General features: G+C 42.1%; 1 protein-coding gene across 3 annotated transcripts in view; it reads right to left on the reverse strand.

Annotated features, from left to right (window-relative positions):
- cemip2 (cell migration inducing hyaluronidase 2) overlaps positions 1 to 18,140 on the reverse strand; it is a 100,145-nt gene that overhangs the window by 48,146 nt on the left and 33,859 nt on the right. For all 3 annotated transcript variants that reach the window (XM_084056186.1, XM_084056184.1, XM_084056185.1), the window contains exons 6-7: positions 11,020 to 11,189; positions 8,135 to 8,326 (exon numbers count right to left, since the gene is read on the reverse strand). In XM_084056186.1, the coding sequence (XP_083912312.1) occupies positions 8,135 to 8,326; positions 11,020 to 11,189 (362 nt within the window). The remainder of the gene's footprint in view (positions 1 to 8,134; positions 8,327 to 11,019; positions 11,190 to 18,140) is intronic.

The raw sequence follows: 18,140 nt of genomic DNA on the forward strand, positions 1-18,140 counted from the left end.
TGATAACCCGTTGGTTCTCAAAGTAGGGTCCTGGGACCCCCAGAGGTCCTTGAGGGAGTTCCAAGGGGTCCCCAGCAAAATTAGCCAATATGACATCAAAATCAATGGAACCACTTTAACTCTACGGTACATACTTTGGCTATTTGAAAATGGCTGATCTGAGCTCACAACGCGATGCAATGCGTTGTGAGCTTGTAGATCAGCAATTTTCAGAAAATCTTGAAACGTTTTGAACAATGTGGAACATTTTAACAACACATAATTATCTTGTATGGGGGTCCCTGGCACAATGTACTTTCAGATGGGGTCCATGGCTAAATATACATACATTTGGGGGTCCTTGACATGAAAAGGTTTGAGAACCACAGTTTTAACCCATTAAAACCGGGAAAGCATCTGTGTCACTTTAGATTTTAACCACTTAAACGTTATTTTATATTTTGGCTATTCCAAAATAGCAGATCTACAAGTTTGCAGCGCGGCAAAAAGTGATGCGCTATGAGTTACAGCGCAAAAATAGCTGTTTCTGCTATTTTTGAAAAATCCTGAAAATGTGTGCAAATCTTTGAATACATCTTCCCTGGGACAAAAAAGATTTCGAGATGGGGTCAGTGGACAAATACACATCATTTTGGGGGGTCCGCCTTCACATGAAAATGTTGGAGAAAGACTGATATAGCAACATACGTTTCAGAAAAAAAAGGTTCTAGGATTTAGAAGACATTTTTAGAACCAGCCTCAGGTCTTCATAATATATAATAATACATAGGATTTATATAGGGCTTTTCTAGGTAGGTACTCAAAGTCGCTTTACAGAGCAGGATAAAAACTACTGTATTATGAACTAGTCGTAGCCCTACTTCCATCAAAAAAAAACAAAGCTGAGTCGACCTCAAAAAGTAAAAAGTTAAAAACACAATTAGAAACTTCAATTTATTTGAGGAAAATCCCAGAAGTGGAACACAACAACAAGCCGCACAAGCAAAACTTGTGCTCCTTGTGGGCAGTAATCAAATCACAACACAACCGTTGGAATAAACATGCAGGAGGTCTTCAACAATGACTGATGTTTTTATGTTGGTTTAAATCGACATTGACCTCCCAGCTGCACGACCACAGGAAGTTAGCAAAGCCACGCGCAGACATGCACACGCACGCACACACACGCACAAAGAAAAAGATCTGCAGTCTTCTAGAATACCAACCCATTCTGTACCCATACGGTGCAGCTGACATTGATCCTGGATGGTATTTTGCCAGCTGCTGGTAAACCCTTCCCTCTAGGCAAGCATGCACGCATGCAATTAAATCTGATACAAGTAGTTTTCTGCTGACAGAAGCAGATGTTTTGGCTTATTTTTATTTTTAAATTGTATTTTATTATATTCAGACGGCTAACAATGCTCCCTAAAGAAATCTAGTCTCTGTGACACTTCTAAGGGCCGCAGTCTGCCTCCAAAACTATTCTTTTATCTGCGAGAAGCTCTGTCATTGGTCCACAAATACTTGCCTACTAACCAATCAGGGTGCCTCTCGTTCGGATTGATTAGACCGGAGCATTGTTAGCCGCCTGAATGTAATAAAATAAAGATTTAAAATAAAAATAAGCCATCGCCAAAAAATCTGCTTATGTCAGCAGAAAACTGCTATATCAGCTTTAAGCGCGCACACATGCACACACTTAAGCACACACTTAAGCACACACTTAAGCACACACAAATATCTGCATAGTCTTCTAGAATACCAACCCACTCTGCACAAACGGTGCAGCTGACATAGATCCTGGATGGTATTTTGCCAGCTGGTAAACCCTCCCCTATGGCAATTGGCAAGCATGCACGCAGGCACGCATGCACTTAAGCGTCAAATGTATAAAATGGATACAAATCTTTTGAAAATAGCCGATCTACAAGCTCACAATGCGTTGCATCGCGACACAGTGTGCGCTTGTAGATCGGCTATTTTCAAATGGCCGAAATGTATACATGTCTGAAGAAGTGGTTAATGTATGTTTTATAATGTAATCATTTATATCTGCAAAGTAACTAGTAACTAAAGTTTTCAAATAATTGTAGTGGAGTAAAAGTATAATATTTGCCTCTGAGATGTAGTGGAGTAGAAGTAAAACAACAGAACATTGGAAATACTCAAGTAAAGTAAAACATACCTCAGAATCGTACGTAAGTACAGTGCTTGAGTAAATGTACTTAATTACATTACACCACTGCTCTGCACCCATACGGTGCAGCTGACATTGATCCTGGATGGTACTTTGCCAACCCTCCCCTCTAGGCAAGCATACACGCAGGCACGCACTTACTGTAAGCACACACACACACACACACACACACACACACACACACACACACACGCACGCACACTCCAGACTTTCCAGGAAAAGGAGTTGACATGTTGATGTTGACAAGAAGTGACTGGTCAGCAGACCTCAAGACCCTTGTAGAGTTATTGTGATGTAGAAGCTCCGATATACAGTACAATGGTGCCAACCCATTTAAAGACTTAAAAACAAACATTACAATCTTATAAACTGAATCCTGTGGCGAACAGGGAGCCACAAAATTACACAAATTGTATACAAATGGTCTCGGAAGTGAATCCCGTGAATCCCGTGGCCGGGTACTTTGGGTCCGTTGCCTGGGGGGCTAAGCCCCCAACCTAGTAGAGACCTAGCAACGCGTCTGGTCAAAATGTTCAGAATATTGTGTGGCTTGTGACCATGGGGGTAAAGGCTCGTTCAGAAGCTGTGTTCACATTCACTCTCCCATTGGAATCAATAGACTAACCTAATTACGGTCTCCTAAAATGGCGGCCAACCTATGTCACACAGATACGGGAAGTAAACCGGAGATGGCATCATGTCTTTGTTTTTTTTTGTCTTGGACCTATAACTCACAAATTGTGCTGTTTCAACAGAGTGTAGTTCTTATGAAAACATAAGCTTATTAGCTTCTGCTGACACACTGTGCTCTGGCTAATCCCACATCATCAACCACAGCACAGCTAACACAACACAGCTTCTCAGCGACAACACTACAGGATGCTACCAGTGTTGCTGCCAGGTCTGCTTATTATAATTTCCCCCCAAGATTTTAACTGAAAATAGGAGATCTACAAGCTCACAATGCGTCGCATCGCGCCGCGTTGTGAGCTTGTAGATCTGCTATTTTCAAATAGCTGATGTATTTGTTTAAACAAATGCTCATGTGGTCACTTCTTTTGGGCTTGTTTTCCTAGACCTGGTCGCTTTTTTCTCTCACAGAATCTGGCAACACTGGATGCTACCACTACTGACCCCGACGATGCTGGAAGCTCAGAGTAATACTTGTGGAGTCATAACTTGCAGCTTAGTGGTTTCAGTTGTGAGTGTGTGTGTGTGTGTGTGTGTGTGTGTGTGTGTGTGTGTGTGTGTGTGTGTGTGTGTGTGTGTGTGTGTGTGTGTGTGTGTGTGTGTGTGTGTGTGCACAAATTGCAGTCATATCCCCTGGATACAGCAGTTTTTTATCCTTGGATCACTTTATATATATATATTTTTTTATGTTATGAGTGGACCCCAAGAAGATTAGCTGTGTTATGCATCATCAGCTCTGCAGTGGCCTTGCGGTTAAAACGTTTCCGGCCTGAGATTTGGGAGGTCGGGGTTCAATACCGTGCCCGGGTCATGGATCTAATGCCTCCCTGCTTGGCACTCAGCATCAAGGCTTGGATTTGTGGGGTAAGTCCCTGTGACATAATAGCGTCATGTCCAGGAGGTGTACTTATACATCAAGCCGCCTCACGCTACAGACACAGGAGATATAGACTCCTCTCCTATGGGCCACATGGCTCGGCAAGGCTACTTACTTATGCATCAGCAAATGTGGATCTTAATAAACTCAATAAAACGGTGTATTCTCATTACTAGCCTTGGGTTGCAGGTGGGGTGAAATAATACCGTTGACCGGGGTCCCCCTAGACTTTATACCTGGACCCGCTCCTTTTCCCTCTCTACACCAAATCTCTAAGCCAAAAATAGCCGATCAACAAGCTCACAGAATGTTCGCCCCCCCCCCCCCCCAGAATACAGACACTTGGGTTTATTTGAATGGGGCAGTATACATATTAATGAACACAGCAACACAACTACATACAGTAGAGTTGGAAAGCAGTGTAAATATGTCAGTTATCAAGGATGCTCATTTTCATCCGTAGTCCCTAACATACAACAAAATAACACAATATGTTGCAGGGGAAATGAAACTATACCCGTCTCTGCCATGAAATCTCAAACGACCCAGAACACAACAAAAAAGCGAAAAGACACTGGTCATTGTCTCAGAAATAACTCAGAAATCACTCTCCTGCCTGCAACTTGTGCAAAACTCTGCTGCCAGGCCTCTAACCAACACCAAAATGCGCGACCATATCACCCCTGTCCTGGCAACACTTCACCGGCTTCTGGTTGTTTCTAGAATCGATTTCAAAATGATTTAAATTACGTTTAAGGCTCGAAAGGGTCTTGCTCGTCCTTGTTACATCTCGAAGCTCTTGCCCCCCTATGAACCTCCCTGTGGCCTGAGGTAGGGCTTTCACCATCTAGTCGACTAGTATAACCACTAGTTGACCTTTTTTTTTTGCATTGTTTTAATGCCATTACTATTATTATAATCTTTCTGCCTTTATTTTTTGATGATCCTTGGAGAGGCTGCTGTGCTGCAGTGCCAGAAGCGCTTCCCTTGACTCATATGGTGCCATTGACGTGTTTGATGTGTTTTACCGCAATGGCGAAACGTGCCAATGACGTGTTTGACGGCATAAAAATAAAGGCAGGAGGATAATAATAATAATAGTAATGGCATTAAAACAATGGCAAAATATATATACAAATTTGCAGACCAGTAAAGATTTCTAGTCGTGAAAGCCCTAGCCTGAGGTCCTCAGGCAACGCTCTCCTATAAAAGGCCGTAATTCACACCTTGTAACTATGGGTAATCGGGCTCCCAGGCTCTGGAATGCTCTACCTGAGACATTTTCACATTTTAAAAACGTACATGATTCCTGTAAATTAACCTTTTGCTCATGGTTATTCGTCTTGTTTCATTTGTATTCATGGTTATATTTTGTCTCGTTTATTTTCTCTCTTTTTTTTGTGTATTTTTGTGCAGCACTAGACTCATGTCTAGAGAAGTGCTATATAAATAAAGTTATTCATATTATTGTCAGTAATTTTCTGTTCTGTGTGGATGGCAGCATTTAAGTTATTTGTCATGTCTTCCCCCGTGCAATTGTTTGTGAACAGAAATGTAATTTTTGATTTAATATGTTTCAATGTGCAATGGCCAAAAAACACTCAATGACATCGTTCAATCGTTGCAATGATTTGTACGACAATCGATCGTCAACTAAAATGTTGTGATGGTGATTGGTGACAGCCCCGCTCCATGAGCTCACTGTCCCACTGCGTTAGCCAATGGGCCGACAGCAGAGGGGAACTCCACTGTGTCAGCCAATGGACATACAGCGGAGGGGAACTCCACGCCGGGGTGTGGGAGAGCACATTTCTATTTAACCCATTAAGACCTGGGAACGCATCTATGTAATTTTGTATTTATTTCTTTGGGCTATTCAAAAATAGCAGATCTACAAGCTCATAGTGCGGCACTGGGTGCAAGAAAAATCGTTAAAATATTGTGCAAATCTTTGAATATATATATCTTTTTAAAGCGAACATTTGTAACTCAAATATTTGCTTCTGGGGGATTCTTTTTTTTAAATGTATTTTGCCGTGGACCCCCCCCCACCCATCTCAAAATATTTTGTTCCAGGGACCCCCAGGAGTTGTAAAAGAGTTAAAAAATGTTTGCTTTAAAAATATACGGTACATATTCAAAGATTTGCACAAATCTTCCACGATTTTTCCAAAAATAGCAGATCTACAAGCTCATCTATGAGCTTGTACATGTGCTATTTTAGAATAGTCAAAGAAATCTTAAAAATGACACAGATGCGTTCCCGGTCTTGATGGGTTAATGTTAATGCGTCTCACGGACAGCATTGTATTCTGCGTGTGAGATGATTAATAAACTCTTGTCCATCTGCATGGATGGAGTGATGCTGGGCGGTGCAGAGGGTCTATAAATCTGACAGAATAATGTGTTCGGGGCGGAACGGGATGGATGGTGAATGATTTACATGATGGATTTCAGATGACGCCAGATGAGCCGATCGGCTGCATTTCTTAAGTGCATGTGTGTGTGTGTGTGTGTGTGTGTATGTGTGTGTGTGGGTGGGTGCGTGCGTGCGTGCGTGCGTGTGTGGGGGTGCGTGGATGTGTGTGTGCGTGGTGCGTGTGTGTGTATGTGCGTGGGTGCGTGGTGCGTGCATGTGTGTGTATGTGTGTATGTTTGTGTGTGTGGGGAGGTGCGTGCATGCGTGTGTGGTGCGTGTGTGGGTACGTACATGCATGCGTAGCTGCTGCGTAATTGCATGCGTGTGTGTGGGTGCGTGCATGCGTGTGTGGTCTGTGTGTGTGTGTGTGTGTGTGTGTGTGTGTGTGTGTGTGTGTGTGTGTGTGTGTGTGTGTGTGTGTGTGTGTGCATGCGTGTGTGGTGTGCATGTGTGTGCGTGTGCGTGTGCGTGTGTGTGTGTGTGTGTGTGCGTGTGTATGTGTGTGTGTGTGTGTGTGTGTGCATGCGTGTGTGGTGTGCATGTGTGTGTGTGTGTGTGCGTGTGTATGTGCGTGTGTGATGCGTGTGTGTGTGTGTCCTCAGAAGTCCTTTGTTTGTAGCTTCCCTCCAGACCTCCACTGCAGGGACTTTTTCTATAAACATGGAGAACTTTCACAACAGAAACCATAACCGATAATAGGTTGTGTATTCACTGAGGTGAACATGGTTACACTGTGCGGTGTGCCTGCCTGGTAGCAGCTCATCCAGTTAGAGCACACAGACCACATGCTCCTTGTGAGATGAAAGTAGACCCCACCCCCCCCACCCACAAAAACAAAACAAAAAACAAAATAATGGTACACTGACATAGTAGAATAATCAATTAATCCAGTGTTTCTCAAACTTTTTTTAATCTTATTTCAAGGACAAGGATTAATCCAGTCAGTTTGGTATTCAACAAAGATTTAGTTTCCCTTTTATGCTCATAATAATGAAGATCCCTAATGTCATTAGTATATGCCCATCCCCTGTATACTGGCATGCCCATATATGGGCATATTGGTTGAATCGGTGGTTCTGGACAACTGGATATCCGAACTACTCAACGGCGAGTTTTAGGTCGGTCCCATACATCAGTGGTTCTCAAACCTTTTCATGTCAAGGACCCCCAAAATGACATGTATTTGGCCGAGGACCCCCATCTCAAAATATGTTGTTCACAGGGACCCCCAGAAGCAAAAAAATGATTTACAAATGTTTGCTTTAAAAAATATATATTTTCAAAAATGTTCACGAATTTTCACGATTTTTCAAAAATAGCAGATCTACAAGCTCATAGCGCGGCACTATTTTTTAACAGATTCCATGCCAGAGTTTAATCTCATAATGTACTCACCAGTGCCAAGGTTTTATTGTTGTTTTTTTGTTTTTTTCATGTCGCCATAGACCCCGCTAAATCCGTTAAAAATGCGCGTTCATTTGGTTCTACACACACAGGGGATCTGTGTGCGACGAGCAGTGAAAACCGTATCCCCTTACGTTCCGCCATCTTGAAGCTACAGCGGTGAACGCTAGACAGTGATCAGCGAGGGGAAAAACAACAACCGAGATAATAGACTTTAAAACCGGATCCCAGACAGGAAGCGGATACGATCGAAAAAAACGGAACCCGGTTAATTTAGTTTCCGGTCGTCCTACCGGAACCGGAAATGGATCAAAAAAATCGGAAAGTGCACTTTTTCAAATTAACATTGGATTTTCAAAATATCACCAGTTGGCGTAGATCTACGCGATTGGCACGTGGCGGCTTTTAATCGGTTCGCGTAGATCTACGCGACTGGACGTCAATGTGTTAATAGCCAAAGTATCAAATATGGGGTCCCCAGACCCCACTTTGAGAACCAATGCCATACATACAGATGACCATATATGGGCATATATGCGGTCGGATCTGCAGGCTCTACACTCACCTTGTATCCGGACCTGTCTGCTGGTGCATTCTGGGCAGGGCAGCAGTGTGAACTCCTCGGCCTGGTGCATGGAATAGTCCGTGCTGGCAACCACGATCTGGTCCCCGGGGCGCCAGGTCTGGTTCACCTCATCCTGCAAGTTCAGCACCACCTGGTCCACCGCGTCCACCTGGAAGCCGGAGATGGGAAAACCTGGGAACACACAGCAAATGATATAGGGGTGCAACAACCATTAATCAAACTGATCCATCTAATCCAGTAGTTCTCAACCTTTCCGTGTCAAGGACTGCCAAGTTGATATGTGTTATACATGTTTTTATCCTTCTTTATCGCTAATTTAATTATCGTTCTAGTTATCGTCTCTGTCGGGTGGAAACCTCATATGGCTCATAGATTGTAGATCTGCTACTTTTGATGCGCGCGCACACACACACACACACACACACACACACACACACACACACCGCACCGCACAACGCATCTGTGTCACTTTAGATTTCTTTGGCTATTCAAAAATAGCAGATCTACAAGCTCATAGCTTGTAGATCTGCTATTTTTGAAAAATCTTGGGTTTTATTTTTTTTAGAAAACCTTTTTAAGAATCTCCTCAGGTCTTAATGGGTTAAGACCTGGTATTTGTCTTAAGAACAGGGGGGCAATCACAGTGCTGCTGCCCACACACGCTTAGGAATGTCTTTCATGTTCAACTGAATGATCTATAAACCAATCAGCACAACCTATTTAGTCCTCCACCTCCCACCTCCACCCAGCATTATGACCTCACCTCATCACCATATCTCTTGTTTACAAACATTACTGGGTGTGTGCGTTCAGAGGGGGGAGGGGGGGGGGGGGGCAGGGGGGGGCACAGCTGACTAGACTAATCAGCGGTGTGTGATTATAGTCAGCTATAGAGCGGCGTACTGCAATGCATGATGATCACGTGACCTCAAGTAAAAAGTCTGTTTCAAACTATAAAGATGCGTTCCAGATGCTGTAAAGAGGTGCTGTGTTCTGCCCTCTAGCTGTGCAGCAACACATCTTATACCTGCAGGACAGTACTGTAATAAAGTCATGAATTCTGGACAAAATGACAGACCCATATCAGACCAAATCATGTCTAACAATGAAAACGTTCTTAATTATATTGTGAGTCCCAGAGATATGGATCTTATCAAATCTGATCGTGCACATCGAAACTGTGACAACTGTCTCTGTCCAAAACTGTTCATTTTCAGGATTAAATTTAAAAAAAAAAAAAGTAAAAGTAGCAGATCTACAAGCTCAAACATGTCGTTTCGCGCCGTGTTTGAGCTTGTAGATATTTTCACTATTCAAATGTAGTATAAAAGTTATTAAATGATGTTAATGAAGTTAACTGTCATATCTGCCCTGTGCACCTTTAGTTTAGGAAGACTGAAGTGCTGTCTTTTAAATTGACCTCGCAGCTCTAACCTTGCATCACCAGCCTTTCCACCTCGGAGCCACCGCAGCTCTGAGGCAGAATTACCGTATACCCATAGGTCATACATGGGCAACTGGCGGCCCGGGGCCACATGCGGCCCCCACCTTCACTTAATGTGGCCCGCAGGTAATATCGGAATACTGATATATTGATTTCAGCTGTTACAATTCCAAACATGCAATCATGACCTGCTTCAATTACAGTACTTCTGTCTACATTATTTGTTTAATGACTTTTTTATGTCCAATGTATTTGTATTTAAGTTAAATAAGTTAACTTATAAGTATAACTAAATGCATTTGAAATTAAATAAAAAATATACTTTTCAGGATTCCAATAAAAAAATACCAGAAAATAATTCAGGATTCCATTACAAAATAGCAAAAATAGCAGAGCTACAGGCTCAAAACGTGCTGCATCTAGCCGCATTTTGAGCTTGTAGATCTGCTATTTGTGCTACTTTTGTGTGACATACTAGAATGACGAAGTACGGCATTAATTACAAAAAAAGTTAAAATATGGAGATAAGATGTTTCTGCCCGACAGCAACAATATGCAAAGTGGCCCTCTGGAGTGAGTGTGGAAATATAGTGGCCCTCTCCATCATCAAAGTTGCATCACCCCTGCCATAGGTCATGTTCACAGGCCGCTAGAAGGCTATACATACGGAAGCGCTTTTGTCACGTCACCGATTATCCCTGGATAATTATTTGTTCGGCAAAATGGTCCATTGGTTAGGCTTCAGTGCCGAGGTGCTGACAGACAGACATGGATATGCGCCTGTTCTCTGCTGCCTGAGTCCGACTGTCATTGTGTAAACCCATTGAGACCTGAAGCCGATTCTACATGTCTCCTAAATCTCAACAGTATTCTCAAAAACGTACGTTTCTATATCAGTGGTGCTCAATCTTTTTCATGTCAAGGACCCCCAAAATTATATGTATTTGGCCGCAGACCCCCATCAAAATATTTTGTTCCAGGGACCCCCAGAAGCAAAGATTTGAGTTAAAAATGTTCGCTTTAAAAATATTTATATATTCAAAGATTTGCACACATTTTTACAAATTTTCAAAAATAGCAGATCTACAAGCTCATAGCGCGGCACTCGGTTCCGCGCTATGAGCTTGTAGATCTGCTATTTTTGAATAGCCTAAAGTGTAAAATAATGATTTTTAGCTCAAATCTAAAAATGACACAGTTCCAGGTCTTAATGGGTTAAGTGTAAACTGAGCCTCTCTCCACTCCAGTCACAGAGTAAAAGTGAATCGCCTGTCAGCGCCCTCTTGGCTCTGCCCGACTAATTAGCATTTTAGTCCCGGCCCTACCCGAAAACGTCATGTCAGGTAGGGTCGGACAGAATTTGAGAACTCTAGTGTGTGTGTGTGTTGTGATTAAACATGAATAGGTTTTGGTTCCTCACCGTTCTTCCACTCGCTGTAGGCGGTGACAGAGAAGGCCACTCCGTCCACGGTGGTGAAGGTCTTCCTGGCCAGGGCCTGGCCTCCGGTGTCGTGGTTCTCGTGTTCTCGCACGGCCTCCGAACACGACCCGTTCCCCCCGTCCACCACCGACACCAGGGCCCACGCCTGTCTGTGGAGAGAGAGAGGGAGAGAGAGAGAGAGAGAGATTAGATTTTGCATTTATTCATAAGAAAGTTTGCAACATGAGTTAATTCAAACAATCAATCACAGACTACAATACGATGACACAAAAAAGATATTTTTAGAGCAACACATCAACAAAAGTGATTCTCATATGTTTTGCAGAAAAAAGTATGTCTTCATAATACTATAATTTTTTCATAGTATTTATATTCAAACAGAGACGGACGGACGGACGGACGGACGGACGGACGGACGGACGGACGGACGGACGGACACACACACACACACACACAGACAGACAGACAGACAGACAGACAGACAGACAGACAGACAGACAGACAGACAGACAGACAGACAGACACACACACACACAGAGACAGACACAGAGACAGAGCCAGAGAGCGAGACAAAGAGAGAGAGAAAAAGGAGATGAGATAAGATAAGATAAGATAATTCCTTTTAACAGGTCGTTCATGAAAGTCCTTGCGGTCTTGTTTCCAATGAGAACCTGTGAGCAATTAGGGGTTAAGAGTCTTGCTTAGGGACAAATTTAATTTCATCGACACATATGCTGACCTGGCCTGGAATCGAACCTGGGGCAACCCTAGGCGGGCTCACTAACCACTCAGCTATGGCCGCCCCCGAGATAATGTGAGTGGTTGGCTAGGTAATTGCATACAAAAAAATGGATATGGGCACGACATGTTCTTTGTTAAAAAAAAAAAAACTGAATGTATTTTTAAATTCTACACGACTTTCCATGATCCACATAATGTTTTAAATTCTATCAGAGTAGTTTTTCCACCCTGCTGGACACACCAATATGATTCAGACGGTGAACAAAGTGACTCATTGTTTTCTTGTTGTGAAAACTGAGCTGGACATTATTATTAAATTATACTCTGATGATTCTAGAGATGAGTGTTCAGGAGAGGATGAGCAGGAGGTATTTCATTTAATGAGGGGGGGGCCTATAGCCTTCTAAAGGTCAGATCTGAAGAGCCATGTGACTTACTGTTAACCCTTTACAACCGGGACCACATATCTGTGTCATTTTAGATTTGAGCTATAACCTTTACTTAATACTTTGGGCTATTTCAAAATAGCAGATCTACAAGCTCATAGCGCAGCACTCAGATCTGCTATTTTTTGAAAAATCATGAAAATGTGTGCAAATCTTTGAACGTTTGAGAACCACTGATATAGAAACATACGCTTTTCAGAAAACTGTTTAGAAGATGCGTTCCCGGATTGAATGGGTTAAACCTCATCACTGGGACTTCGTTACGGCCTCGTTTCATCTCTGTCCAAGAAACAGTCTGGCTCACAAGATGTGTGTGTGCGTGTGTGTGTGTGTGTGTGTGTGTGTGTGTGTGTGTGTGTGTGTGTGTGTGTGTGTGTGTGTGAGAGTGTGGGGGGGGGGCTTCTAGACTTGAAAAGCTGGGAAGAGTTGAGTCATCATGGGTTGGATTTTTTTTATTAATATCTGCTGGCCGTGCGTTCACACACACACACACACACACACACACACACACACACACACACACACACACACACACACACACACACACACACACACACACACACACACACACACACACACACACACACACACACACACACACACACACACACACACACACACAGTGTGTACAGAAATAGCAGCTGATTTAATCCTGTTTTACAGTCTCATTGAGAAGTTACTGCTGTTGCTACTGCAGCTTCGTAGCGTTGGTCCTGTTATTCCATACAGCTCCTGGGGTGCATGTTAAAATAAATCCACTTTATAATGCTTACTGCACCGTCAGAGAAACGCTACTGTCTGTTACTGATGTGATTATTATATATACATGCACTACTGTCTGTTACTGATGTGATTATATACATGCACTACTGTCTGTTACTGATGTGATTATATACATGCACTACTGTCTGTTACTGATGTGATTATTATATATACATGCACTACTGTCTGTTACTGATGTGATTATATACATGCACTACTGTCTGTTACTGATGTGATTATTATATATACATGCACTACTGTCTGTTACTGATGTGATTATATACATGCACTACTGTCTGTTACTGATGTGATTATATATACATACACTACTGTCTGTTACTGATGTGATTATATACATGCACTACTGTCTGTTACTGATGTGATTATACATACATACATGCACTACTGTCTGTTACTGATGTGATTATATACATGCACTACTGTCTGTTACTGATGTGATTATATATACATGCACTACTGTCTGTTACTGATGTGATTATATACATGCACTACTGTCTGTTACTGATGTGATTATATATACATGCACTACTGTCTGTTACTGATGTGATTATATACATGCACTACTGTCTGTTACTGATGTGATTATATATACATACACTACTGTCTGTTACTGATGTGATTATACATACATACACTACTTTAAAAAAATATATATATATATATATATATCCCACGATTTTGTAACCCTATTTTTAACACCCAGTGCTAATTGTATATGTAATCCTGGGCACTACACTCCCTCTGCCAACCTAGGGAGGCCAGGGCCGAGCTCATGCCTCCTTCAATGCATGAGAGCCAACTGACCTTCTTGTCACCTACACTACTGTCTGTTACTGATGTGATTAAAAACGTTCAGATTTTGTCTTATCTGAAAAAAGGCATATAACATAAACACTGAATTTGAAAAAGCAATGCCTATTGCAAAACTGGGGATGCACCGTTATTGAAATGTTGGCCCATATCCCAACATAAACACAGCTTGAATGTAGTATTTGTATTTAAAAATATGTAGATTGAATCGTTATAGAGGAGCCTTTTTTCGGACCATTAAGAACGGATCGTTGAGGAACCGGAATGGTTAAAATCCTAAAGAATCCCTGAACCCTCTACGCCTTGCATGGCTTCCTCTCTGCCAACGGAGTGTGAATGTGTGTGTGTGAATGTGTGAATGGAATGCATGTTGAATGTAAAAGCAGCTTTGAATAAAGGCTGCTATAGAAATGCACTCTTTACCATTCTGTAGCAGATGTGTCACTGGAATATAGCAGCTCCTCTGTAGGACGCAGACATTCTGAACATTAACCCATTAAGACCGGGAACGCATCTCTGTCATTTTAGATTAATTTGGCTATACAAAAATAGCAGATCTACAAGCTCATTGCGCGGCACAGAGCTTGTAGATCTGCTATTTTTGGAGGAAATAAATCGTGAAAATGTGTGCAAATCTTTGAATATATATATATATATATATATATATATATATATATATATATATATATATATATATATATATATATATATATATATAATTTTTAACTCAAATCTTTGCTTATAATTTGAGATGGGGTTCCGCGGCCAAATACCGCGGCCAAATACATAGAGAAAAAGTTTGAGAACCACTGATATTATAGCATATATGATATCATTAGGATTTAGAAGACATTTGTAGAATCCCCCCAGAAGCAAAGATTTGAGTTAAAATGATTGCTTTAAAAAAAATATATATATATTCAAAGATTTGCACAAATGTTCACGTTTTTCATATAAAATATTGCGTTCCAGGATTGAATGGGTTAACAGTACATTCATGTCATTCTCATGTAATATCTTACAGATGGCACGGCTAGCCAGGCAACACAGGGTGTGACCTACATTGGATAATGAAGTGTGTGTGTGTGTGTGTGTGTGTGTGTGTGTGTGTGTGTGTGTGTGTGTGTGTGTGTGTGTGTGTGTGTGTGTGTGTGTGTGTGTGTGTGTGTGTGTGTGTGTGTGTGTGTGTGTGTGAGAGAGAGAGAGAGAGAGCTGTACCCACTCACTGTGGGTAGTTTAGTTTTTCTAAGGAAAGCAGAGGAACAGGAGCGCTCATTTTTTGGTTCAAACTCAACATGCTGTTTTGGTTCAGTCCATGCCCACTGCGTGTGTGGCGAAGGTTTTACCACAAATGCATGGCTTTATGAATCACTTAAAAAAAAGGCAGGTGCGCTAGGTGCTCCGCTCCGTCCGATTGGGAAGGCCGTGGTGAACGGAACAGGTTATCGTGTGAAGCAAAACGAGCGCTCCCTTCTCCTCTTCGCAGCCACTCAATCAATCACAGCGTGTCTGAGCTCAAGTTTCTCCATACCATGCTAGGAAAGGAAATGTTGCTGACTGACTGAACAACGAGAGTGAAATGTAGAGAAAACAGTGAATATGTGGCTGTGCCTCAGAGATGAGTGAAGTTTATCATAAACAGCATCCTTCTACTTAGAACATTGGACTTCAAAGTGGGGTCTGGGGACCCCCAGGGGTCCTTGGGGAAGTTCCAGGGGGTCCCCCCAGCTAAGTGATAGATAGTTAGGAACCAAATGAACCCTTATGGGTCTGTAACTCTGAGAGTGTTCCCTTTGAACACTCTCAGAGTTAAATTAACATTGATACAACAATATAAATTGGGGTCCCAGAGATAGAAATGCCATTAGATGGGGGCCCATAGCCTAATACACTGCTAGAGCCACAAAAATCTTCTCTTATGGGGGTCCCTGGCATATCTTTTCAAATGGGGGTCCGTGGGCTAATAAGTGTCCATTTGGGGGTCCTGTGACATGAAAAAGTTTGAGAGCCACTGACTTAGACCACCACACACACACACACACACACACACACACACACACACACACACACACACACACACACACACACACACACACACACAGTCTATGAGGTGTTGACTGAAGATTGAACAATTCATCATCATGATGTCATGATGGTTCAAATTGGGAGAAAATGAAGGGATAGAGAGAATGAACGAGGGATCATCATCTGGTGATGACCAGTATGGAGAGAGAGAATGAACGAGTGATCATCATCTGTGATGACCAGTATGGAGGAAGAAGGAAGGGAATGAGAGAACAGTGGGTGTGGAGTGATGGAGGGGCGTAGGGTGACCATAGCTGAATGAGTCTCTGGTTCACCCACCCAGTCCGCCCAATATGCCCAGTCCCTGAGCAAGACATTTAACCCCTAACTGCTCCCCGGGTGCTGTATGTATTAACACAATCTATCAAAAAGAACATTATTTGTTTTGCCGTAAAAGCCCCAAATAAAAACACATGAAATTGGTTAAAAGATCATTGACCAGGGATGGATGGTTTTCAATACTTTATTAGCCAGACATGTAAACAGGCCAAGTGGTTACGGCGTCCCGCAAAAACGAAAAAGTAGCCTACCGACCTAGCCTGATTATCAGCCTGAAGCTGCGTGGAGCTTCAGTCTGACATTGGCTCCAGTGTCGGCGATTACAAGGGGGAGGGGATTCTAATTTCCCTAAACTTTCCCTAAAATGTTCCCCCGCGTGTGGACCCGCTCCGCCCGCCCCGCGATAATTGCATCTAAAATCTTGACCCATCACTAGTAGCCCGGCTTGAATGCGGCAAGTCGTGCACTAAGTACTGGAAGCTGATGGTAGGTGTGGCGCTCCACCTCAACAATCCATCTCCCAGGGGTCTATTAGAGCCTTGTAACAGGGATAAACTCTCACGTTATCGGCTCATACTGACAATAAGCCTCTCCTACTTACTTACTTATGAGAGAGAGAAAGGCCTGAGGTTCCAGGGCGTGGACAGACAGAGGGACATTGTAAAACCATTTATCATCACTTTGAGTTGGAGGGTGATTCATACATCAGTCTGTTGGGCTGAAACCTTGTATCTCCATACAGTATTTCAACTTTTAAATGTTTGTTTCATAAATGAACGCCCTACTTTGTTGTACAACAGTGTCACACAAAAAGCAGGGTATATTAGACGATAGGGTTGTCCGATATTGGCTTTTTTACCGATAACCGATATACCGATATTGTCCAACTCTTAATTACCGATACCGATATCAACCGATACCGATATATGCGGGGATTATTGTGATTAGGGTAAGCTCAAATTTCATATCACACACACCATATACAGTAAGAACTCCTGTAACTTATTTATAAAGCAAAAAAAAAAAAAAAAACATTTTTTTTTTTTTCAAAAACCGATGCCGATATTTTCCCGATATCAATTTTTATGCTAATATCGGCCGATAATATCGGGAGGCCGATAAAATCGGACATCCCTATTAGACGATTTACTGTACAAGCTTGTAGATCATGGTTCCCCAACAGGCTGCCAGGGGTGTGACTTCTTAAACGCTTTAAAACACTAAATGTTTACGAAATGTGTAAACATGTTATGTTGATGACGTCCACAGTGGATCTGAGAATTTGTTTTAATAATTTCACAATATAGCAGATCTACAAGCTCACTGTGAGCTTGTAGATCTGCTATATTCAAATGGCCGAAATGTATACAGGGCTGAAGTGGGTAATGTATCTTTTGTAATAATCAAAATCTACAAAGTAACTAGTAACTAGAGTTTTTAAATAATTGAAGTGGAGTAAAAGTAACTTGCCTCTGAGATGTAGTGCAGCAGAAGTAAAAGTACTGCAAATTGGAAATACTCCAGTAAAGTAAGAAATACCTCAAACTTGTACTTAAGTATAGTACTTGAGTAAATGTACTTAGTTACTTTACAGCACTGCTACTAGGGCGGGAACAGCATGATCTTTTCAATAAGGATATAGGCCATTTTTACCAAAGGTGGCCAGTGTCATGAAGAGATGATTTTTGCAACAACTAAAAAATGTCCTAAAAAAAAAAGACATATGCCATTATTTTAGGAAGGATCCATTGGAATGCATGTTATTTTTTCTCTCTCTATATATATATATATATATATATATATATATATATATATTCATTTCCTGAAACGTAACGGTTTTGGACAAGGTTTCCACCCGACAGCTCTACTTATCAGCCCCACATCGAGCTGAGTCACTCCCAGACAAGCCAGTCAAGAGCCTTTTCTTTCCCCACTCCTGGGCTGACTGAGCATTTC

This window comes from Gymnoscopelus microlampas (assembly GCF_963454915.1).
Source record: "Gymnoscopelus microlampas genome assembly, chromosome: 4".
Taxonomy (NCBI): domain Eukaryota; kingdom Metazoa; phylum Chordata; class Actinopteri; order Myctophiformes; family Myctophidae; genus Gymnoscopelus; species Gymnoscopelus microlampas.